Raw genomic sequence first — 26,246 nt, forward strand, 5'->3', positions numbered from 1 at the left:
AGAGAAGCGCTCTAGCTATAGTGGACACAGCCTTAGGTTCGGCTCAGCCTGGCCTGAAGCGGTCAGCCGGCCCGTCGGAAGGCTTGTCGACTAAGGACATTCAGACACATTCACGCGCTTACGCGCACACACACACACACACGTATAGACAGTGCTATAGACGATGTACCTGTTTGTTGTTGGTACAGCCGAGTAAAATAGGTACTTTTTACACAAGACAGACCCAGTCGAGTCAATACGACAAAAGCAACCAAGGGTTGCTTGCCATCACGTCCTCGTAGGTTTTAACGCTCCGATAGGCAATGCAACAGCTATTGGTAGCGCTGAGCGACGGAAGGCCGTTGAGCGAGCCGTCTACGATGCCGATGCTGATGGTAACAGGGACCACGGTGGCCGGGGCCGCCGCCGCTACTGCAACAAACGGGCTAGCTTTTGATTGGGGCTGGTCGGGCGCGTGTCCTACGACGAGAGGTGAGGCGCGTATGCAGAGAACCTCCTCGCCACGGATGCGCTCTCTCCTGCCTCTTAAAGGTGGTCGCGCACCCTGACCAGACGTCGTCGCTGAATCTCAGCCCACAGACCAGTATAGCAGCAGGCAGCATCGGCCACTTCAGTCCAACTCCACCGGTAAGCATGCGGCCGTCTAAGTAAAATCAAATCATGAGAGATGATGATCAAATGCAACAATAATCAAGTTGAAGGAGTTCAGCAGGTGCCCTAAAAAAGTGTTACATCGTACAGAAAGGAATACCCTGAGTTCGTTGAGGATCGAACAACTGTAGAACACGCATGTAATCGCTACACATTTAGCTACTAGCAGTTATCTGTGTACAAGTACAATTATTTACAACTCCAAGGACTACCCCCTAGCAGTTTGAGAGGGGAGTGAGTGCCAGGATATGGGCCAATTATTATGTCGTTGTTTCTGTTTTGTGACGTTGTTGTTGTTGTTGTTGTTCTAGTTACGTTACATGTGAGTTGTTCAGCTGTGCAATTTAAGTTGCGAGATTCTGGAAGTGCAACTTGTCCAGTTTGGTGCTACCCTTGTGCTTTGTTTAGCCCTTAATAAGTTTGATTCTCCAGTCTCGAGCGGTCCTTCTGGTGGAAAACGACTGACGTTTCGACATAATAATAGGAGTTGAATGTGCTCGTGAATGAGCCTAGCTAACGTTGTGACGGCCTTTGTGAGGATTACCTGTACCTATTGCAGCCTGTCTGATGTCCATTTCAGACGAGTATATGATAGAGTACTGACAAGGGAGTGTTGCCTTGGTCAAATCTTTCATCTATACATTGGTTATTGATTTTATTTCAATTTCACTGGCATTAAAAGCGTTTTCTAGTTGCAGAACGAGAGAGTGAAATTGATCAGCCTATACTAATCCTTTGCCATTGGAATAAGCAAGGCGATCCAATTAAATGTGAAAAAGGCTTCAGATCATTTTCTTCTATTAACTAGAGTGTGGATTAGCTGTTAGATGATGATTGCAGTAGCGTAGCAAGATTTTTCGCGCCATGTCCTTAGCAGGACATCGGTTGACGTCAGTGGACAATAAAAGCGCAGATGAGGCCGTACGTTCAACCGCAATGACAGGCTGCACTTTTTGTTTACCTCTATTTAAAAGGGAAAGATATAGCGAGATTTGCTTTGAAACAGAACTATATATATGGTAATTGATGGCTATTGGTAAAACTGTGTGCTTGAAGGTGGCTGTTTTCGTTGCTTAACTTTAGCGTATTATGTTTTTAGATAGTAGATATGCGTTTACGAAACCTTCGTGTATAAAAGCTCTACTCATAACATGCTTAAAATTGTAACATCGATGGATCATAGTCGATGAGAAAGGTATAGGTAAAAATAGGAACATTCAATTAAATTATACCACTAAATGACTTCGTAGTAATCCTAGCAACACTTCAGAGACGATATCCAAATGATGTCACGATTAGTTAAGTTAGCTTTTTGCGACCTCGGCGCAGTAATTATTTTTGTGCGACATGTCTCGCATATATCATCGAGTGCGTATTGTTGCTGCTTTTACGTATCTATCTGAATATGGTCAAATTAACTTTAGAGAATGGCAACAGTATGTGTCCGATACAAAAAAAAAAACGCTTAGAAATAATAGCTCCTACCACAGCGGAGGACCGCTGCAAAGGCAGGAAGCTGTGTATTCGGCAGGCTTATTTGCTACTGACGCTACAGCTATCTCAAATATCCTGCCGCGTTGTCCTGCCAATGGTGGCTTCATGCGTGTAGTCTGTACGCGGATAGCGGCTGCTATGGCTGTTTGCCTATATCGACAAGTCATTTTACGCCACGTGCTTAACGCGTTCGCCAGTGTTTTGTGTGTGTGCGTGCATAATTGTTAGTTTGGGCTTCGGCAGCTCCGTGCGTCACGGCAACTTGCTGCAGGTGTCTTTACTCGAGTCAGCTAGTTTGGAAAATAGGTTTTGTAGCAAAAGCAGCGACAGGACGAGTACATAACAGCTACCGCTGTTTACGCTATTAGTGGTTAAACGAAAAGGGTCGATTCCTTTCGAAGAGAGCTGAGCTAAACCGTCGCTCTTAAACCAATAAAAGAAATATGCGTAGAACCCGATGGAATCGCCATTGCCGCTCATGCGTGCGGTGTCATTGGAAAGCCATTCGGAAAGCCGTTCATTGCGAAGTGGCACTACCGTGACAAGAGGCGACGCCCCCGGTGCCTCGTCAGTTCAAGTAGTTCTTGAAAGAGATACGAGGGGAAACACTTAACGAGGGGGGGGGGGTAGCTATCAGCTAAAAAGAATCCCGGCAGAACAATGGACATGCTGAGCATCGTAAATTTGTTGGTGCCGTCGACGTAAGAGTGCCAGTTGCGGGCTCGCGTACTGACTCTTACGTTGAATTGATTATGGTTAATTGTAGACTAAGATTAGAGAAAACGATTTTGTATTGTAGTGTTTTTTGATGCTCGTCTACTTGTCCTTCCTGGCTCCCGTTTACCTTCATCTATTGTGTCTGGCTGGAGGAACACGTTTCGTCCTATTAGGATTATTTTGGGCAGCAGCGAACGCGTTAAAAATAAGTTAGCGCCAAAAGTGATCTTACGCCGCCGGTTCCATTTTGTGCAGCTGTACGCCAAACGAAAACTACGGCGTTATCAGGTTTCGACGTTACTAGTTACATTGACTATAAAATAGAACCGTAAGTTTGATATTTGCGTGCGCGTGTTTCCAAGACACGCGCCTGCACTTATAGGTGAAAAGGATAGCACCTTTTGGCCAAACAATATGCCGATGTGATCGTGTCTACCGGACAGCACTATTACTTATTGCCTAGATTGGATTTGTCCTTAACGGCTGAAAGTGGTAAGTAACTAGCTAAACATCATTTGTCAACACAACAAATGGCTGTTATTCGGATGTGTATTACGTTGGCAATACTGTCGGCACAAATAATATCTATTTTGAAGGGTACAGCCCTACCATCATCGAACTCTGTTCAATGTTTTTCAATGTGCGCCACGTTTTCCGTTCGCCCATGAGACTCTACGATCTACAATAGGCATTAAGTGATGATGATGATCACAAAAATAATGACAATATATAGTAAGAACGCTGATATGGTTACAGTGGTGGTGACAATGGCCACCACGATTAGACCACGGATTCTTCATTGCGGTTCTCAGTCTGCGCCTGTGCAAACATCGAAATGTGCCGCCGGAGATGGCATCACTTCAGCTTCGATAAAGGTCTACTTTATTATAGAAGCCCACTACGTTTATTAACTCGAAGCATTTGCTCGGGTCGACCATTTGTGGCGGCCGGTTACAAACAAAAACAGAAGAACTCGTATACGCTATAGTAAAAGAACAATAAGTGAGTGACCGAGATCAGAAAGCGTTGCCGAGAAACCAAATAGCAACATAGGTGATGCTCGATTAGACCTGAGCAACCAGGGCAAAAAACAGTCGACGTTCTGGCAGACACCACCTGACAAAGTCAGATATCTATCTAGAAGCTAGGCTTTCATCAGACAGAAAAAACGAAGGGTAAGCAACTGACTGATATAAGCAAACGGGTTTCATGCGGCCTAATTTTTTAGCCAGGGTCCGATTTGAAGTATAGCTCAGACTACACGTTCAATGTGGCGCAGGTGTTTGACAGGAGAAGGGCGCGTTCTACAATATTCTAATCGTAGCCACACAGACGGCAGCTTGCTTCCAGAAGACTGCCATGCGACGATGGCGACGACGACAGTTTTTTCCTTTTGTAGAGGTCATCGAGTAAAAGGCCAACAGAGAGCGAACCGGGATACAGCTTGAGCTGGCCGGCTGGCTGGTTAGCCCATGCACGTATAGTCTACCGGGTACTGATAATGGTGCGGTGCGTCAATCGTCTGTATATATATGTATTAATCGTAGTTAGACTATGCATAAACTGCGTAACCCGAGCATTATAGCCTGGGTTTGTTAATGGCCGACTCATTGCTTAGCCGCCGTCATCGATCGCATGCTAGAAACAAAAACATGAGCTCGGATAGATGCTGGTGGTATACGACGTGTAGGTGTACACAATAGGCTCTCGGCGGTGCCAGCTGTAAGTCCTTCAGAAGCCAACGATCACCTTCTAACGGTAACATCAGAGCAAAGCATTATACCGTGCACTTTTTGCATACTATGCAGGCTCGAAACCCAATTTATTCGTGCGAGAAGATCGTGCATCTCTAGACCGCCCGTTCGGGTTTGAGTATCTACAGGACGCCAATAAAAGGTCTGTTTCTGTTCTTGTTTAGAAACCGCTTGGGGCCGACCCACATATACAATCACGGTGACTCTGATTGCGGCAGTGGTGGCAGCAACATTGGCCTCTACGACAGCAGCGGTCGTGGCCACTCTTGCTGTGGTTACTCGCCGCAGTGGTCCGCTGGGTTATACTAGTCGCTGCTGTTCGTCGGTGCACTGCTCGAACTTTAACGCTCAACTAAGCTAGAGGCTTAGCTTGCCGTCTTTTGGTGACCGGTCGACCGATCGCCCAATAAACGACGAGGAGGACGATGATGATGATCTATCTTTGAAGGTCGAAACGAAAGAGAACTTAGGGCTTATAGAGCCGCGTGAACAGACCCCAAACGGGCAACCGCTTGAAAGCGACTTTAATTTGCATTGCTTAAGTTTTCTAGGAGAGGATCAAGACGCTTTTTCTTAAAGGTTATTCTCAGTTCGGCGGCTGGTTGATGCTTCTAATGCATGCATCTCGTATTCGCTTAGCCTAAGTTCAGAGGCAGCCGCGCGCCTTGCCGTTCTTCTATCGGTGACAGTCTCCTCTGCTTGGCCTTAATGTCAAGTGAGACAACATCAGTCCGCAGCTGTAGCAGCAGGACCAGACAAAGGCACAGACAGCAGCGAAATGAGCAACGTTGTTTCCTTAGCGTATCGTTGTGTTGGTTAGCAATTAGAGCACGAAGTAGTTCGTCCGCATGACCGTCTTAGATAGGTTCGATGTAGAGACCTAACCCTATCGCGTCTCCGTGGCTCTCTGCGGCCAATAGTTCATTGCACGCTCGTTATGCCTTTGTTGCTGGCTGAACATGACAAGGGAAGTTGCCCTTGAGACAACATATTTATCCATGCCGTAACTTAGTTAACTACGTATATATATATATATATATGCTGTGGGCATTTTGAGCTAGATGTATATATACATATGCATTCTTCTGAACATAGATGCGCTTACGAGCGAAGGTCCGTGAAGGTACAGCTCGAGCTGTTTGCCTTATTTTTTAAGTGAACGCTACGTATCCGTGAGCTCGATAATAACCAGTTCTTCTATTATTTTAACTAGTTATTTTAGGTTATGCTTCGTTTAAACAGGTCTTAATTTTTGACGCTTGCATCTATTAGCATCGTACCAAATTTGCCTAGGAGGTATATATAAAACCTACATAGGCTGAAGCAGCGAGAAACGAAATAGAACGTGATCCGATATAGGTAACCATTTTTCCTGCTTGAATAACCTATTGAACTATGCGTATTCTGCATTGTCTGTCCATTTCCCCCATGGTTCTTAGTTGTGCTGTACTTTCTTTACACAAACAAATATACATACATACATACATAAATGTTATGAACGATACCGTTTGTCGAGTTGTGCCAAGTCACTTACCGCTTTAAAAGCTTCTTCAGACTTCACCATTTCCCAGATCCTCTGCTAGTTCGGCTACTACGCAAATATTAACTACTTGTAAACAGTTTGCCTTGTCGCTCGGTTATCGGCCTCGTTTAGTATACCTTGGTCTGAGTAGAAGCCCCGCTCGTTCGAAGTATACACGACTAAATTTTGCTATTGTTTTTTTGCAAGCCGTCACCATACAATGTAGCGTCCTCGTTGTCTTCGCTAGCGCGTGCTCCTCCTTTCGACAGACCAACTCTACGTGCGTTTATCCCGACATAGCCAACGGGTGGTCAACGATGTCCTCAGCGCGGGTTTGGTTGCAGTTGCTACCGCCGCCGCTGCCCGCTGTCGGTCCGAGGTTGCGATTGGTTAGAACGAAGTCTTCGAAGATAGTGGAACTTTGCCCAGCACAACCTCACCAAGAGCTAGATCTGGCCTCGAGTTTTCGGTACATAGGAAATGCTTAGGAAAGTAAGCTCACTTCTGAGATCCCCATAAGCGAACTCTTGAACGGTTCAATTTGTAGTGTGCTAGGGTACGATATTCCGCCAGGAAACGACCACTAAGAGACAGCTGCAATCATGAGAAGACACTGCCGTACCCATATCTAGCTTTAGAAAGGTCAGTAACACTTCGAAAAGCGCCCCACTATCTAAACTAATAGCGACAAACCGTCGCTTGTCTATGCTACGAGTTGCCGAAAAGACAAGCAAAGGTAAAAGCCGATTGATAAGGGAGCCATTGATGTCCTTCTAGTATTATAATCATTTAAGATCAGAGGCCGGATTGGTACGTCAGCATCCGTCTGAAGATTTAAACTAGCTCATATGTTATATGTATCTTAATTCATCCCTTAACTATTCGTACGGAAGCTAGTTTATACAGGTTCATTAGGGCAAACTGTCTGTCTATCAAGTTGCTTTAGATTTTTTCACAATACGTTTTATCATATATGATTTTACATATGATTCACACAAGCTTTTTTCTCTTCATGTAAGTAGAATCATCTGCTGGGAAATCTCTGAGAGGAAAACTTGTTTTCTTCAGCGCATCGACCTGGTCGTACTCCGAAATAGGCAGATCAGGTCAAGAGAGGGTTCATTTTTAAGCAGTGCAATTATGAGTAGTGTGCTAAAAATCTTTGTCATAGCACGTACTTGAGAAGCCCTTGATTTCAGTGTTCCAGTGCGTGGTCACAATCAATAGCTATAACTAAATATTTAATAGCAATACTTGTACAATTGAATTAAAGTCCAGACTGGTTCAATAGAAGGCTAGATATGCGAAATCGCTGCGGACGCAAGCAGGTACCTAGAGGCTAAGGACAGAAATCTAGTGGTGATCCTTTTGTCCTTCCACCAACTGGGCCTTAGTTTGCTCGCGCTCTACTGTCGTACTGTACGTACATTCTATGTTGTAACACCTTAGAGAACAATCGAGAACTCAAGGCATTTAGTAATAATCTAGCGAGCTCTCTGGTTGTCATTGGAGAGCTGCCGACGGTATTGCTGCCCGCGTCAATCACGCTGGAATGACAGTGGGCACCGGACTGCAAAGTATAGGAAAAGGGTAGCCTTTACATTTAATGCTAGTAGGTAGCACGCGCACATTTCCGACACAAGTCCACCGATCGGTCCGTTTTGCCGACGGCCCGGCTTGTGTCAGTGATGGCGTCCACAGGCGAAAATGCCAGATTCGACATCATCGAGCACGGTTAGCATTATAATACGAAATGCCAACGGTTGGTATATCAGCTTTTGTACGTTCAAGAGTCAACAGAGTCAGTTCAGGACAAGTTGGGTCGAGTCAATCGCGCTAACATTTACGCTAGAAAATTGACTTACGGTAAAAGCTTGTAGCTAAATGTGGGTAATCGCTAATGAAAACCAATAGAAACGTCCATGAGACTTTGTTGAGATTTTCATATTTATAGGTTAACATTATTTAGTTAAGTAAACTGTTCTCTGAGTTCGCTTTTTTTTATGGTGTCGTTTGTGATGTATTTTCGCTGCCTGTTTGAATGCTTAAACCATTGTCTCCTGAATGGACTGGGTTAATAATAATTCCTCCATAATATATCTCTATATTTCGAACACTACGTCTGGTGTCGCCGTTGGGCATTCCATCTGAAGCATTTGGGTTTGAACCCAGACGTTATATGACGATTTATAGGTTTTGAGGTACGCTGAGACCCAAATGACAAAGCAAAACCAAGATACAACACCAACAGCTATGGGGTACCTATACTGTTACTATACTCTTAGTTTTCTTCAAGGCATCTTGAGGCACACCCATAGGTCGCATACAATGTGTATGATTATAACCAGCACTATCCAAAGATCTAGCACGCCCTTAACCTGAAGATAACTCCAGATTCATTTGAACGCTGCTTGGGTTCTATGTATCATATAGGCGGTGTACATCCACAAAGGTCTCTGTGAAAAACGATGTCCGAAAATCTTGACGACGGATGGACTCTTCCGTCGTCTGCTATACTGTCCTGCTAAGAATGAGGCCTTCAGCAAAAACCTACATTTTCGCATTGAGCTAGTATCTGTAAACTTAGTTAGCTAAAGGCTTGTTCTATATATCGCATCTCATAACATCATGATTCAGTGTATTAGTGAGTAACATATGCATGTGCTTCCGATTACCAATACAGTACAATGTCAGTTGTACAATTACAGGGTCGCGTGATAAAAGCTGACAGAGATTAAAACAGTGTCACGCACCCAGATCATCTTATTACAACATATAATCACGTATACTTGGATAATGAGCGGTTCGGTTCAACAGACCTTTTTACTATTTTTACGCTACTGAAGCAGACGGGATATTCTGGTTGTTGCAACGTTTGCGAATTCGGACTTCGTCTCGCTCTCGCAAAAGCCCCTTCGCCATTTTGGAGTTAGCAAGCCAATTGCGTGACGACGACGATGAGGTGTTACGTCGGTACCGTAGCGCATGTGAGCGTACGATAGCAGCCAATCATTGTACCTTAGCCAAATGCGGCGCGCGACCAATTCGCGGTGATTCCGTTAAAAATTGACGCTATAACCATCGCAATCTCATCAGCAAAGGCCATTATCAATCCCGACTTCATAAACTGCCTTTAGGCAAGCTGATCTTTAACGGCTTTAATCTTGTCAATTTAAGAACTCAACAGCGATCCTAAACGTTTAGATTCGAGAAGGAAGCCTGTCACCTTGCGCATGATTTTCACTCAATGTTCATGGTAGTAGCAATGCTATTGGTTGAAAGTCTTACTACTGTTGAAATATTGCGGCCTGCTTTTACCTATTCCTCTCAAGGTTTTGTTGTTGTTGTTTGTTACCTTTGTTGGTATGACAGTTGTTGTTGTTGTTGTTCTTGCTGGTACTACCGGTAAACTGGGCTCCAAACGCACTGCTCGTCTCGTTTATAACATTACAACAGTAGCGTAGCTGAACGCGAACCCATATAGGGACCTCAGGCTCATGCATCGCCTATATATCTATCGACCGTATATGCTGTATATTATAATCGTCGCATCACCCCGAATCGGGCATTGACAAAACGTTTGTGCCATTCCTGAAATACTGGATTAGCGCTTAGTAATGACTATGGCTGTTACCAAGAGCTCTATACGTAAGAGAAAATAGTTGAGGAGCTGGCACTTATCCGTAGTATCATGAGTTACACGATTCATAATGATATATTTATTGTCGATAACTGTTCTTATAGGCGATCCTTATCTGTGCAACTTCGGCCATTTTTAGAGACATTCGTCGATCACTGTCTGCAAAACATTGTACTAGGATCTAGCTGCCGTGTCATTTTAACAAAACGTATTTTGTTTCAAAAAGCAGCTAATTAAGGACACCGTTTTTTACGTTACGACATTTGATGGCAGACAAATATTGTCGGGTGTCGAACGCCGCTTTCTATGGCCGATTGGCATGTTCCCTATTTTCGTTTCATTAACAGAATTCTACTATATATTCGTATCAAACTTCGTCCCTTCTGTCATCGAAAATCTTCGATCGAAAAATTATTTGTAACGCTAGTTATCTAAGTATAACTGTAAGTAGTATCGCTTTGTAAAGAAAACCTGAAACGGAATAAACTTTTCACGAACGTGATTGGGAAATAAGAATTTCAACATGTACCTCTGACTATTGAAGCCTTGCAGTCAGTGACGGCAGCGTAACTTCAGCATCTTTACTCTTCCTTACTATCACATGTTAATGCCTTATAGATTCAATCAAGTTTTTTTTATCCACTAATTTTTTAATCTTACGGTTCCCAGAGGGATATTATTGTTGTTATTATTAGTTACTATCACTAGTTTTATGTCAATGGTTGGTCCTTGGTTGTCTGTACTCGTTATCATATGATTTTTAGTATATTTTAAATCTACGCAACCGAAAAAGGCACTTCGCTTGCTATTCATACATCTTTAAATACACGTAGTTTGTTTTTTCTAAGAGACGACGGTGATGTAGTCGATGATGATGATGATGATTGGTATTTTTGCCTATATTCCCTTTTTTCATCGGACCGCTCGTTTATTAATCATCGCCCGTTTTCTATGAATTCACACTGCTCTAACGCTACAACCCGCGCCGATGGCTGCATTCGAAACCCGGCAGTAGCAGTTATTAAACACCAGTTAAATGGGCATCAGCTGCCGCCCCATACAGCATGCAGCCACCGATTGTTGACGTAAGCAGCGGCGACAGACGACGTCACTGACCCAGAACTGGGAAATAGCGCCAGCAGCTCAACCAGTGTCCACCAACAACAAACGACTGTCAACGGACCATTCTCGGAAAAACACATCTGCATTGCGGCTCTCCGCTTCAGCCCAGCTTACGCAATGATCCCTGATCCCGTTGCGGATAGCGGCAGCGGTGACCGCAGCAGCATCAATCAACACTCGCTTAATTGTACTAGGCCGTCGGACCAGGCTGCACTGAGGTTCCATATATAGGGTGGCAAAAAATAATTAGATAATTAGGTTCTAGCTATCGAGGCTCAGCGCAATAGCTAGCGTGCGCGAACGTTAGGAGTTTAGAGCGTTCGAATAATTTGAATTGTGGCGCCATTCCCTCGCCACCGTTACCAGACGGCATGAACAAGCCCGCCTATCGAGTCCAGCTCCACACTTTTCCTGCTACCGTCTAGGTATCTCAGCTAAGAGATTTTGCTGCCAGAACCCAGCTTTATGGTCCTTTATTTGTCGCTATGTCGCGGCTGCTGCTGCTATTGTTGTCGCCGGTCGTAAGGTCTTGCCCACACAATAGCCCACAGCGACAACACCAGCAGCCGGTCGACTGCTGCTGAGTGCGCTGCGAGTGGTTTCGGTGTCTTCGTCACTTCCGGGATTTACGTGTCCAATTAGAATTATCACGCGGATGCTCGTTCGCGCTAGCGACGACAGACGGACGGACAGACAAATTGACGGACGACGCCGGCCAGACCGAACGACGGCAGGAGCAGCCAGCAGACTATAGCAATAGCGGCAGGCTCTGTAGATCATAGTCAGCCGAAGCAGTAGCAATAGAGAACGTTAACCGCCAAGCGATCTACCGCTACGAGGACAACGGCGGCCCACGGGGCTACGACCGCTGCGTCCACTCCAGTCATCCGACAAACCCGCTGCCTAATTATTAGGCTGCATGTGAGAGCGCAATAGCGTGAGCATCTAACTGGTGGGTGGTAAGCTGGTTAGAGGCAACGGTACGGTACGGTGTTGGGAGCTGCTACGCTGTCTACCAAAGTGAGATTTAGATAAAGATATACGCCTCTAGTGGTCTTTGTTGGTTTACTGTTCTAGTTCGCAATTCTAATGAACTCGTGCTTAGTCAAGCCGTGGTGATCCGTTATTGTCGGCAGTCAGACACCGTTCGTCCTGCTGCTGCTGCTGCTGCTGCCGCCTAGAGCCTGCTAAGGAAATTGCCGTGCAGGCCGACGGCGACAATACAGTCGTGTTGCTTGTTCGATATATGTTCTATGCAATCTTGTTCATTTTACAAAGGTAATTCTAGCGAAGTATTGGTAAAGTTACGCAAAGCACGTACGCAGATCTCGTTCGCTCGGTCCGGTGATGCTATTTTGCGAGTGAGGGCAGTGGGATTTTGGCTGCGATTGTTGGTCATTGCCTCTGCCGCTGCTGACGACGTCAAGCATCTGCGTGCTCCGCAGCGCCGCGTTCGACTGTGCTGTTGTTTAGGGGCTGAGCGTATTCGTTCGTTCGATACTGCTACTGCTACTACTGCTGCTACTGCTGCTGCTGCTGCTGCTGCTACTGCTAACGGTGATGCTGCTGATGGTGGAGGAGGACGTTGTCAAAGCGAGTTTGTTTGCCGAAAGAGCAGACGGCAAACTAACTTGCCGCTACACCTGAAAGGCCTCTCTGCTTAGCAGCACCGTAACAAATCCCAACAGCGATAGAAGCACTAGCAGCAGCTGCAGTGGCCACGGTACCACTCGCTTTTTGCCGCAGTAGTCGCTGAAAGCAGAGTCGCCCCCTGTTTGCCGGCTGCTACCCGTTTTGTCTGCGTCTGTATCTATCGTTCTCCCTTAACAGCGACAGCAGCGGTGACAACGTGCTGCGAGCGTCGGCCCATCGAACGTTCAGACGCCAGCCAGACAACTGTCTGTCTAGAACGTGTATCAATTACAAGTCGTGGCAGAGGAAAAAGGTCAATGGGAAACTTCAACACCGGCAACAGCAACGAAAGCTTAGTGTAAACGATCGACGGTCGAGAGTCAGTACGAAGGGAAACGGGGGAGCAAAAGGCCGCCAAGATCACCCCACAACATCATCCTTAACAACTATCACAGCAGTACCAGCAGCGGCACCAGGAACAAGGTGATAGGCCAACAGTAGCAGGGATCGTTCGGTGACAGATATAAGCTGGCGGTCTTTTTCTAGTCAGTTCGTCGGAAGTTAGCATTACAATTACCGCTGTGCAGAAAACAGAAGAACTTTAAAAGTGTGCATCGTCACCACCATTTGAGGTCTTTGTGTGTATTTGCGTGAATGAGTGCGCAGGAGATCTTTGGGATTGAGCGCTAACAAGGTTGTACCGTAGTTTTGGATAGTCAAGACTACTTTATCTGTACATAATCATATAACAAAATAGTAGAAAATCGTCGTGCTCTAATCACACTGGGAAGGTTTTTGTGTCTATGCAGCGGAAACCGAACGTGTTCAATACCTAAGGTACGTTCAATTAGTCCCCATTTTACTAACATTTTGTCGTTCGTTAGCGGCTCGATAGAGAGGCATCTAATGCCAAGTAAGTGTGGGGCAGGTGGATCAGTCGGAGGGCCGTTGAAGGCTATAGCCAGTCTACAATAACACGGCGAATACAAAGTGATGCTAAGTTCGAACTGATGACGGTGAGGCTCAGGTATAATCTATAACATACACTTAGTGAAAGAAACATTTTGTTCAACCTCTGCGATTCTATAGCTGAGTGAGTCGCAGACTTTGTTGATTATTTATTATAAAAGTAAGTTCTCATGTCTAGAACGATGGGCAATCTTCCTCCGAACAAAGAAAGTAGACAACGCCATTCGAATACAAGACGAAGTTGACACGCATTGGCCCATGGCGACCACTTGCAAATTCTCAGCGTTTCTAGCGTTTAGTTTCCTCCTTTTGAGTGCCGGTTAGCGGCGGTCTTGTGATGGCATCAGCTGGTCTCTACCGTTCGGCTTGCGAGACATTTAAAACAGCAGCCGTTGAGGGGCATAGCTGTACCATCGAGAAGTCAACGTGTGCTTGCGTGGCCAGAACGTCAGTGAAAAGAAAGGTGGCGGGAGGAGAGATTGCAGGAAACCCTCGATCATTACAATGTCTAATCAGAGAACAGGCTATCATTCTGAAGATACCCAGAACCCAATAGCGGCTCACCGTAAAATGTTCGCGACACTTCCATCACATTTTTGAGGAAAACTGATAGAAACATATATAGGATCATATTTACTGTTATTCCAAAAGAACCGATCGGGCTGGCTAAATAATGGGTTTCACCATAGCAATGAATGATCAAACATTACACCTATGTTTCGCTAACAAATGCTCTCTACTGACAAGATTGATAGTTGACATCATCACTATAAGTAGACCCCCTCCTCTATAGAAGGAGTATCAGCAATCGACAGTCAAGCTGCGGAATGCGGGCTAGATTACTCGTCACAACGATGCAGCATGTCTCAGATTCGCGCGAGCTGTTTGCATTTGTATGCAACGTAATTGGTGGTCAGTCGACTCACCGCACGCTTACTATTCTGACGGATACGAATAGGCTGAGTGAAGAGACAGAATTTCCCGTCAAAGAAATTGCCCCACACCAAATGCATCGGTGGTAGGTGGTGCGTACTTCGTTTTCGTTTTTAGTATATTCGTTCATCGTAAATATACAGGGAGTGCATGTGTGGGTATAAATATGGTGCTCCTTTTTCGCTATTTTCTAAGCTCATTCCTTGCAAAGGTGTGATGAAAGCTACCTTTGTCTGTCTTGTCTTCTTCCGCCATTGCCAATTGCGGCCCAGATGTTCTTTACTCCCCTTCCACGTCGCGTGTTCGAGTCTCGACGTACGATTCGTGCATGCCATAGCTGCCGTGCAGATGATACACCTGATACGAAAAGACGAAGGGCATTCGAATGAAGTACTAAGCCCCCAGTATCAATTGATTTGGTGGCAATCAGTGATCTTGAGCAAATAAGCATGCTTAATAAAGCGAAGAATTGCTGAAGTTATTTTTAAATTCACTCATATGTTGGTTTCGGCCACAAGCTTGTCGAGGTATTTTCGATATTGTGATCTACTCAGCTTAGCATATGTACGGTTATTACGAGTAATGGATTTTGTACCTTCTCAAGGTGTCTATACTTGTATAAAAATACTTAAACGAAATCTGTGTTGCTGGGATTTATGACACAAAGGATCTTAAGAACCTCAACGTAGTTGTTATGACATGTCTAGTCTACGATATAGAGTATCCTTTTTGCATTCGTACAATGTTAACTTGTGGGAAGTTAGTCACCCTTAAGTTCGTTATTGGACGACTTGTGCTAAGAAAATGTCGAAATGGTGCCTTGTCTTTCACTTTTGAGCGTTCACTGGTATATGATTGTTTAAGCCGAAGAGATTCGCGCATGGCAGGCAAGCTGATTGAAGTCGCATATGAGCAGTAACTTTGGTATGACGTTTTTGTAGGAAGCATTCGTTTCGGAGAGAAATATTGTCTGCATGCTGTGGATCGGAACACAGAATAAGGCGAACATGAGTCTGCGTTGCGTTCTGTTTTCGGCTTAAGTGCGCCCCCTATCGGATGGTTAGTGGATGCCCACTAAACCCTAGAGAAGAGAATGTTCCTATAAACGATCAGTCAGTACACCTCTATACGTATAATACGATAGCAGTGGACAAATGGGCATTATTTCACATTTAGATAGCGTAAGTCCGTAAGCAGTGCTACCTTTGGTATGGTTGCTATACTGGATGTTTGATCGTTGCGTTACTTAGTTTGTAGTCAAGACAGCTAGTCTACTAGACCCCCATATGTGAACTTGTGGAAGAAAGAGGGTTTAAGGCTAAATATATATATATTTGTATTTATTCAGATTATTGTGGCCGCGTCGAATGTTGCTTTTGCTGTTTATTCTTTCCCTTCGTTTTTAGCTCTTCTTCGACTCGTTATGAGGACCACTTCTGCTCTTACCACAATGAAAGCGACATTTCGCTTACTCGCTATTATCGTCCGTCTGTTTTTATGACCGCCTATCGTATTGGTAGTAGTGACGATGGTAGCCTCTGACTTCGTCATTGCCGCCGCGATTGGCAACTATTCGAGCTATTGTGACTATTCGGGAACTAGCCACTAGAACGGCAGACTGTTTCCTGAGCAAAATATGGGACCGTCGGCTGGGGGTGAGCAGCGAGACCTTCCACGTAGGGGTTCGCTAACGTTAGTTGCTGCAACAGCGCCGCCGCTGGTCGATGCGCGTTGGTTTGCCAATTACATTTAGGCAGACAGACAGCAGGGTAGATCTATGGACCGTTCGACCGGAGGTATTGTTATCAACCAGCCTTCCGCTGTGTTTTCATACCTAGCATTTGTGTTTGTATGTGCTAACTGAGTTTTTCTAGACGGCCCATGCGCACAGCGTGTGCTATGCACTATGCTAGCGAACTATTCACGCCGTCAGCTGTGCTTGTAAGTCTGTGCTGGACAATGGACACCGCTACCTCCACTGGTCCGCTGTTGAGCCAAGTGACAATGGGCCGCTTTGCTTGTCGACCTCCTTCAGTGCCAGGCAAAAACAGGGCAAAGTCGATGGCGGCAAGAGGGGAAAGGAGAGAAACGGCAACAGGCCATAGGGGTCTGGCTGTGACAGTAACAACTTCGCTCGACAGAGGACGCTTAATAGATAGTAACACTCCACTGTCATCAACATTCCCCCGCTTTCCTAACTAGGACAGTAGAGTCCTGTCGCAACAGCGATATAAACAGAGCTCGCTCGAATACGCGAGTGTTGCTCTTGGCCTTTGCTAAGCAGTTGTTTGCTACTTCAAACGACAAGCCTATTATACCAAACTCTGTTGTCTTTCTTTCTGGAATTGGAGCTCCAGAAAAATGTCAGCTCGCGTGGACAAAGACAGGTGTGGGATGCTTTCTTGAGGCCCAAGCCTCATTTGAAAAACACATTTATACCTGATGGCCCTGACAACACAGCGAGTGGTTGTCATATTTCAAGATCGTTATGTTGATTTGTTATATATGTTTGTTGTCATGTCGAATTTCCTAAGAATTGCATTGATATATAAGCGTAATAAGTGTTATTATTGAAATTTTTAAGTACGTGTTTTTCCTGAGAAGACGACTTCCGATGCCGATTTTGCCGTAGTTGCATTTGGTTTATAGTTTGAAATAATCAACATGTGCAATGGAGTAGGTGTTTATTCGTAAGCGTTTTACAAAATTTGCCCCATTCAAACGTAATGCGCTCTTTCAGAGGGTCTGTATGCCGTGTAGGGTGCAATAGGAACTCTTCCTATTGCACCTAAACCATGATTGGATGATCAAAATCGAACAATGCATGTAGCCTCAACTAGCAGGCACAAAACAGTACAATTGAAAGCTCCCAGTTAAGGATTTATAGTGGCAGCTCTAAACCGAAATTCTAAACTAAACAGTCTCTTTCCTATCCGAGGATGGGTGGTGATGATGGTCCGAGGATGGGGATCTTCCGCTGTCAGCAAGTGGGTACTCTCGCTGCTATGTCGGCTTGCCATCTTCAAATGGGTCAAATTGTTCCTTCGGCAGAGGCATATAGCAATGTGAAATAACCCGTCATTCGGCTAAATGCACAGTAAAAACATTCAGATAAATTAAATTAGCCCAATAATAGTGACGTGATGAGTGGTGCGACCTCAATTATGTTTGTCACTATAATTTAAAAAAAAGTTAAGCGGTTACCTTCGAGCTGAGGACACGCAGCGAACCCAGCAGAATATGTAATTAATACAGCAGAGTCTTTCTGCTGTATTAAGTGATATCGGCTTGGGCCAACTATTGAATAAACAAGCTTTGCGTTTGTCTATTGGTCTCTGATCGATTTAAGTTAGTGTCGGTACGACTGATAGTCCACGATAACCGGAAGAACATGAATGAGCGTTTTTGTGCTGCCAAATAAACGGTGATAAGCAGGACAAGTTAAATATTGTACCGTGTTTTTGAGCTTGTTTACATATCGATGTATTCCAAACGAAGTATAATTACTGTGATTTGCTGGTACCTAGCAGGTTTCGTAAATGTCGACAATGTTCCAGGGTGACTGGCTACTCTCGTTTCCGTATCTTCAGCATATAGAGAGAGCTAGCTGGCTGGCGATTCAATTACAGGAAGATGTCGGCCCACTCGGCAACACCCCGCGTGCTGTCTTTATAATCATGTGGACCTGTTGCTCAATCAGCTGGTGGATGTATGTGAGCGCCTAACGTCGCAGGCCACTTTAGACGACTAGATTAGATGTCGCAGTTGTAAATACTCGCCAAGAAGCAAGGCCGGTTTTTGACTGGCTGAAGCTTATATGATGGCTATCTCTGGCCGCATGAGCCCACCATTTTTGTATGGCCAACCATAATACCTCAGCAGAGCTCATGTTGAATGAAGTCTGTAAGATTTTGGTCAAATTGAAGCACCTGCCGCAAGCAAAACGAAAAAAAAAACAATGATAGTATAATACATATATTGAAGTGGTCATACCGCAGCTATTGTTATTCTGTTTATATAGTTTGACGCCCGCAAAGACAAATGTACGATAGCAGCCGTATTCGCTATTTACGATTATTATTGCCATATAATAAGTTGCTAGTTGAATTGCATTTCAACTAGACCTCTTTAGTTTAGCGCAGGCTTATACTATATAGATCGGTGTCTTGGGGCTGACCTGTATTACTATGTGATATTAATTTAACCTAATATAAGGGTATCGATCTATGCGTGACGCTAATCTCCAGCAGTATTAGCAGTTGCTGCTTCATAGGCGACAGAATAAGTACGTGAACACTTGTCAACACATGGTCGGAGAAAAAAAAACTCAACTCACAACTATGATTAGTTTTCCTACAGTTAGGAAACAGATCGGCGTACTGCTTCAAAAATGACAACGAACTTATAGTCGGGACAGTATTTGCTTCAGCTGAAAATGTATTTCTAAGTGGGCTAGCTTCTTTTCTACAACTATACACCTATATTTTCCGCAGTTGTGCTGCAACTTACTTTTGCCTTGATCCGTATACCCATTAACGCTAGTGCTGGAAATAATGAAAGATGGTGGCGGTAATAATGACTGAATCTTACATAGCCGCTCATCGCTGGTGTGACGCAGCGGCGTCTGCTGCATATACTCATCAGAGGATGGCCAGATGAGAGGAAACGCAAAATAACGGAGAAACACAAAACTTGCCAGCGTGTTAACCCTGTCAACAGCACAGATCTTGTCTGTCGTTGCTGCTGTTAACGTTGGTGTCGCAGGGGCTGCGATTGCGACTACTGCTGGCATCTCTGTGACGCAATTCACGAAGCGGCCGCTCCCCGACACTAGAGACGTGCGGATGATTATAGTTTTGGGGGCTCAATTAAGATGGTCGGTGACGCAAGATGGCATCGCCACTTTGTTAACTATGTCTTCCTTCCTCCCTCCCTCCCCCCCACTCAATATATGAAGATGGACAATATTGGAATAGGGGGTTTCTGAAACAGTTCTTTCCATCCAGAAAAAAAAAAGTTTTTCTTATAATCTAAACTATTATTATGGTTGGGGCGACTGGAATGAATCGTGGAGGTCAACTGACTGTAGTCAAATCTGATTTCATTATTCCTATGGATTCGACGTCTGGTATTACGACCGCTGAAATTCTATTAAATATATTTCATTTATATTTTTCTTCAGTTATTTCTTCAACAAATGCTACTAGCCAATAAACATGATAAACAGCGCGAAAGTTCCCCTATCAAAGATGTTAGACCAGATCTCGAACGTGCAGTACTATGGTTATATACAAGTAGAAAGGTCGTTATCGAAATCTTTTAGTAGCATTTCTAACGATCTACATCTGTTGTGCTGTTATTACAGAGCCGTGAGTGAAGCGGCCGCGGTGAGACCGTTGGCCAGCGGCTGAGAGCCGTTTTCCGTCTTCGGGCCCGGACTTGCGCTTTGCACGCGCAAAAAGGAAACCATGGAGCAGGGCCACGCAAAGACGTACCAGGAGGTGTTGCAGTACTTCCAAACCGATCCCGAGCGTGGGCTTTCTGACAGCCAGGTGAAGAAGTATCAAGAGAAATACGGACCCAACGAATTGCCCGCTGAGGAAGGCAAAGCTCTTTGGCAGCTTATTCTCGAACAATTCGACGATTTGCTCGTCAAGATCCTGCTTCTTGCCGCCATCATCTCGTTCGCGCTGGCGTTGTTCGAAGCTGAAGAGGAAGATTCGATTACGGCGTTTGTCGAACCCTTTGTCATTCTTCTCATTCTCATTGCAAACGCCGTTGTCGGTGTCTGGCAAGAACGTAATGCTGAATCTGCTATTGAAGCTCTAAAGGAATATGAGCCCGAAATGGGTAAGGTCATCCGCAGCAATAAGCATGGCGTGCAGAAAATTCGCGCCAAAGAGATCGTGCCCGGTGATCTCGTTGAGGTGTCTGTCGGTGACAAGGTACCAGCTGATATCCGTCTCGTCAAGATTTATTCGACTACGCTTCGCGTTGATCAGTCCATCCTGACCGGTGAGTCGGTGTCCGTTATTAAGCACACGGACGCTGTGCCCGACCCCCGCGCCGTCAACCAAGACAAGAAAAACATCCTCTTTTCTGGAACGAATATTGCCGCCGGAAAAGCTCTAGGTGTTGTCATTGGTACTGGTGTGGAGACCGCTATTGGTAAGATTCGTACTGAAATGGCTGAGACTGAAGAAGTTAAAACTCCGCTGCAGCAGAAACTTGATGAGTTCGGTGAGCAGTTGTCGAAAGTGATCTCCATCATTTGCGTTGCTGTGTGGGCGATAAACATTGGGCACTTTAATGACCCCGCTCACGGTGGTTCATGGATTAAGGGCGCTATCTATTATTTCAAGATTGCCGTTGCCCTCGCCGTCGCCGCCATCCCCGAGGGTCTGCCTGCTGTCATTACCACTTGTCTAGCTTTGGGAACTCGCCGTATGGCCAAGAAGAATGCCATTGTGCGTTCCCTGCCCTCCGTAGAAACACTTGGTTGCACTTCTGTTATCTGCTCCGACAAAACTGGCACGCTCACTACCAATCAAATGTCCGTGTCACGCTTCTTCATTATCGATTACGCTGAGAACAACGACATCAACTTCCATGAGTTCGAAGTGACTGGCTCCACTTATGAACCCATTGGCGAAGTGTTCAAGAACGGCGCCCGTGTCGATCCTACCGATTATGAAGCGCTTGTTGAGCTGTCTACTATCTGCGTTATGTGCAACGACTCGTCCATCGATTTCAACGAATACAAGCAGGCCTTTGAGAAGGTCGGCGAGGCCACTGAAACCGCCCTGATTGTCCTAGCTGAGAAAATCAACCCGCTCAAATTCGACAAGTCCGGCAAGTCCCGACGTGATGCCGCACTTACTGTGACCCATGGCATCCAGTCGATGTGGAAGAAAGAATGTACCCTTGAATTCTCTCGTGACCGTAAATCTATGTCATCGTACTGCGTGCCCACAAAGCCCAACAAGCTTGGCCCTGGCCCCAAAATGTTTGTCAAGGGTGCCCCGGAAGGCGTGCTCGACCGTTGCTCGCACGTGCGTATTGGGGATAAGAAGTTCCCCATGACCACCGCCTTAAAAGACAAAATCCTTGCTACTACTCGTGCATATGGTACTGGCCGTGACACCCTTCGTTGCCTGGCTCTTGCCACCCTTGACACGCCTCCGCGCACCGACGAGATGGAGCTCGGTGACTCGACGCAATTCATCCGCTATGAGGTTGGTCTAACATTTGTCGGTGTGGTCGGAATGCTTGACCCCCCCCGTAAGGAGGTGTTCGATTCTATCATGCGCTGCCGCGCTGCTGGTATCCGTGTCATTGTCATCACTGGTGACAACAAGGGAACTGCTGAAGCAATCTGCCGTCGTATTGGGGTTTTTACCGAGGAGGAAGACACGACCGGTATGTCATATTCCGGCCGTGAATTCGATGACCTACCAATTGATGAGCAAAGACGTGCCACCCAGCGTTCTCGTCTCTTCTCACGCGTCGAGCCGGCCCACAAGTCTAAGATCGTTGAGTTCCTTCAGGCCGATGGTGAAATCTCGGCCATGACTGGTGATGGTGTGAATGATGCCCCCGCCCTAAAGAAAGCTGAAATTGGAATTGCTATGGGTTCTGGAACTGCTGTAGCCAAGTCCGCTGCTGAAATGGTGCTGGCCGATGATAACTTCTCATCAATTGTTGCTGCCGTCGAGGAGGGTCGCGCAATTTATAACAACATGAAACAGTTCATCCGTTACCTGATTTCGTCCAACATTGGTGAGGTCGTATCGATTTTCTTGACGGCTGCACTGGGTCTGCCTGAGGCCCTTATCCCTGTACAGCTTCTATGGGTCAACCTGGTCACTGATGGTCTTCCCGCTACTGCTCTCGGATTCAATCCGCCTGACCTCGACATCATGGAGCGCCCGCCTCGCAAGGCCGACGAATCCCTCATCTCTGGCTGGTTGTTCTTCCGTTATATGGCTATTGGAGGATACGTCGGTGCGGCGACGGTGGGCGCTTCTGCCTGGTGGTACATGGTGGCTCCCGATGGTCCGCACCTTTCGTTCTACCAGGTACGACAAAATAATGTCGACATACGCAGAATTGTAATAGACTGGCCCATATAGCCTAAGCTATAGATATATGATCTTCTGTGCTTGTTCGTTACAATAGTGTAGCTTGATTGACTTCGTTAAACTCGGATGTTTTTCCCTTCGTATATTCCAGGTCACTCACCACTTGTCCTGCATAGGCGACAAGACAAACTTTTCTGGAATCGACTGCGCTGTATTCCATGATCCTCACCCTATGACAATGGCGCTTTCGGTGCTTGTGCTCATCGAGATGCTGAATGCACTCAACTCACTTTCGGAGAATCAGTCGCTGCTCGTTATGCCGCCCTGGACCAATCTGTGGCTAGTCGGTGCTATGACGCTGTCGATGTCTCTCCACTTCCTTGTCCTTTACACCGATATCATGAATGTAAGTAACTTGCTATTTCCCCCCATGCATCCTCCCTGATAGTTGGACAAATAATTTCGGTGTCAACAGCAGGGGGCAAGTGTTCGTGAAGCAGCAGAAGTAGGCCGTTAGCGACTATCATCAGCCAAGCCCATCGTGAATCAGCGGATAATGAATTCCTTCTGCGCATTGCTTTTCTTATCCGAATTACAGACTGTATTTAGCGTGTGCCCGCTGAGCGCGAACGAATGGATCGCCGTGTGCAAGATGTCGCTACCTGTCGTCATTCTCGACGAGACAATGAAGTATATTGCACGCACCTACATCGATGGTACGACTAAAAATTCGTCACAAGCGTTGGTAGAGGGTGCCGTCTTGGGGGCAGCGTGGGCAATTTATCTCGGCGTAGTTCTTATTTGGTTCCCTTTCATCTAAACTTTTTAACCTGCTCATAAACGTGTTCTCTCCTTTCATAGAAATATTAATGGTGCCAATAATCACGGCAACGCATGAATCTTATCATTTATTATTATTACTATCATTATGCTAATATTTTGTACAATAGAAACACTACTACCATAATAGAACTGAACATTGATCTTTGGCCGCGCTGTACCAAGTTACACGCATCGCCATATACCGCGAACGCATGAAGCTGGTTAATCGCTATAAAGTCTCGGTACAACGTAAAAATGGCCAGCAGCTCATAGCTCTCCTGTTCAGAAAACAACTACATGCCACCACCAACAATAACAAGGCTATCTCTTGGAGAGTCTCGAACCTAGGACGCTGAGCGGACAGCCTTACTCAAAACCACTTGGCCTAATTTTTACTCCGTCGATAGTTCATCTTGCCTTGTTTACTTGCCCATGTATCGAGCCCAGTTAAATGTCTTGAAACGGCTGAGATTTTCAATTCGCGTACCAGGTTGACTTTCGCTTTAATATAGGATATCGTTATAAATATTCGCGGGGTCCTTTGGTGGGTCGTTCTAATTGGCGCAATACTCTCGAATAACAGGTAGTTTTAGACCACATGCATGACTGAAGCCGATATTTTTTCGTAACAAGCCACTAATAATAGCATGATAACAATAGGCATCCATACAGAGAGAATGAGTGGGTTAGAAGGAAGAAAAAGATGGTCAAGCCGAGCAAGACGACAATACCGTAGCAGAGTATTTCACATTAAGTCTGAAACAATATGGTTCCAAATGCCGCCTCCAAGATGTGCAGCCCTACCTAACCTTATCCGTAATGAAAGCCTTAACTCCGATTGTGACATACATTTACACTATCATAGTTGAGCGAGTCGCCCGTTCAAAGCAAGAGAAGGGAGAAACAAAAGGAACCCGTGCGCGTTTAGAATGAGCGGAACCGGGTGGTCGATGTACTGGTCGGTAAAGGCTGCCCCATAAAGTGACACTGGCGACACGCCAGTTCCCGTAATTTCTATCAAGTTTATCTTCTCGAAACGACTCGCTCAAGCTGTGATGTTGTTATTGTTGATTGTGGTGGATAGTATTTGGTGTGACTGACTGATACTTCGACTTGATTAAGAACAGAGAACTGTCATGATGCAACAGTATTCGAATGACGACAAATTTAATCAGACAATGAGTTCTCCCGTTCCCCTTGTCCTCTGTACTATTTAACCGACCACTCAACTACATTTGTAGATTAAGCAGTTTTGGGTGTGGACGTTGCCTGCGAAACGTGTCTGTGTGTGTATAGAGTGCTTTTGTATTAACAACACAAGAGATATTAATACGGAACAGATAACAGTAATAAGAATAGCAACAACGTCTATATGATTTGAAATCTTGAATCGACGATGTGTGAATAACAGCCTCAGTCTAATTGGCTGACTTCAGCTTGCGATCACCAAGTAGAGATACCATAAACGTTGATAATGAATGGAACGGGACATTGGAGATCACATGGGCAGATTCGAAAGACGGGAAATGATAGTCAGAGAGACGAGGGAAGGGGAAATGAAAGCATCAGGGAGTGTCAGTCACGCGCAAGTAGCGACACGTATCAAGCAGATGAAAATCACCAGACGAAGGAACTCAACCTTTGTGCTTCTTATCCCACGTTTATCCGCATCTGGGGTCGCAGTGTCTACAGAAATCTACAGGATTTGCTGGGTGCATTGCCGTCAATAATGTTGTTTTTCGCGCACACGAATTTCTGTCGCATAGTCGCCGCCGCCGCCGCTTCGTAACGCTAATGGTTTCTCTTGCGTGTCTCTTCATGCTACTCTTACAATGTATTAGTATGATCATAGACTTGCCGACAAGCTATCTCTAATTATCTGATCGTTCACAACTATGCTTCTGACAGCCGTCACAAGATCGGCAATCATCGACAAACCGATAGTTCGTTTCGTTACGATGTTCTCCTAGCCTTTAGGCAATATATTTATATTGCGCATGCTTTATCGTTTCTCTTCTGTGATATCGTCTACCGCTGTTTCAATAGATATCATTATTTGTTCCCGTGTGAAATTCATTGACAGTGTACTCTCTACTCATTAACCAGCTCTGTCGAAATCCTTCGCTCTGTGCTAATTTGTCCTATTGCTTGTATCCCGTTCATTCGGTGGCAACATGTAGAGATCTACCTTGTCATCAGTTTCAACATAGTCTCATGTTAGCCCATAAACCAATCCTTTGTGGTCACACATCCTTCTATTGAAGACATTGCCGTTCGCAGAAACCAAAAGTCCAAGCATCGTGAAGGCAACTCAATTGAAATGTTTGAGAATAAGCAATAGAAGCTGGACTAGAAAGATTACACTCAGACATACACTAAATATATATATATAATTGACTAAGTATGTCATTACGTGATGGTATCACGTTTAATAAGTGGTTTATTATTCAGTTTGAATCTCGAGTTTATTATGCCGAAATCCACAATCAGCCATTAGTGATAGCTAGCACCATTGGTTTATTATCATAGTGTGGTTCTTGGACAACCACAGAAAGAGGCTGTTGTCAGAAACGGGTAAACGCGATACACGCGACGAAACTACAAATACGCGGAAAAAAGATTGCCGTTAACACTCTTGTGATAGTTATTATCATGGTACTGCCATTACTATGAGAGCTCGAAAAAATGGCCCCGATGACGAATATATTTGTGGCCGAGATGACATTATTACTACAACTGCTAACTTCTACATGAAGTTGACCGCCTTTCCCTGGAACTAGTGTTAGCAGAAGTACGTGGTTGAGGGGAATATCACCCATTTGATAGGTAGAAGATGGCAGTATGTTTAAGAGCAAAGGTGAACGAAGTTCTAAATCAAAATCATTTAAATAAGGTTTAAATGAAGTTGA

General features: G+C 45.2%; 1 protein-coding gene across 9 annotated transcripts in view; it reads left to right on the forward strand.

The window, feature by feature from the left end:
- Nucleotides 1-466: 466 nt before the first annotated feature.
- Nucleotides 467-26,246, forward strand: part of SERCA (ATPase sarcoplasmic/endoplasmic reticulum Ca2+ transporting SERCA) — a 33,428-nt gene continuing 7,648 nt past the window's right edge. For 5 of the 9 annotated variants that reach the window (XR_002674505.2, XM_022812193.2, XM_022812186.2 and 2 more), the window contains exons 1-4: nucleotides 467-627; nucleotides 19,800-22,512; nucleotides 22,667-22,921; nucleotides 23,114-23,231. Coding sequence is in view for 8 of the 9 variants with exons in the window: in XM_022812193.2 (XP_022667928.1) it covers nucleotides 19,903-22,512; nucleotides 22,667-22,921; nucleotides 23,114-23,231 (2,983 nt within the window). In the remaining variant the exon portion in view is untranslated. Of the gene's footprint in view, nucleotides 628-3,335; nucleotides 3,355-11,639; nucleotides 11,921-12,690; nucleotides 13,016-13,254; nucleotides 13,370-19,799; nucleotides 22,513-22,666; nucleotides 22,922-23,113; nucleotides 23,232-26,246 lie in introns of those variants that run through there. The other 4 variants (XM_086992680.1, XM_022812187.2, XM_022812189.2 and 1 more) reach the window with 4 other exon arrangements.

Source organism: Varroa destructor, unplaced genomic scaffold, assembly GCF_002443255.2.
Source record: "Varroa destructor unplaced genomic scaffold, Vdes_3.0 BEIS01000006.1, whole genome shotgun sequence".
NCBI classification, from domain to species: Eukaryota; Metazoa; Arthropoda; class Arachnida; order Mesostigmata; family Varroidae; genus Varroa; species Varroa destructor.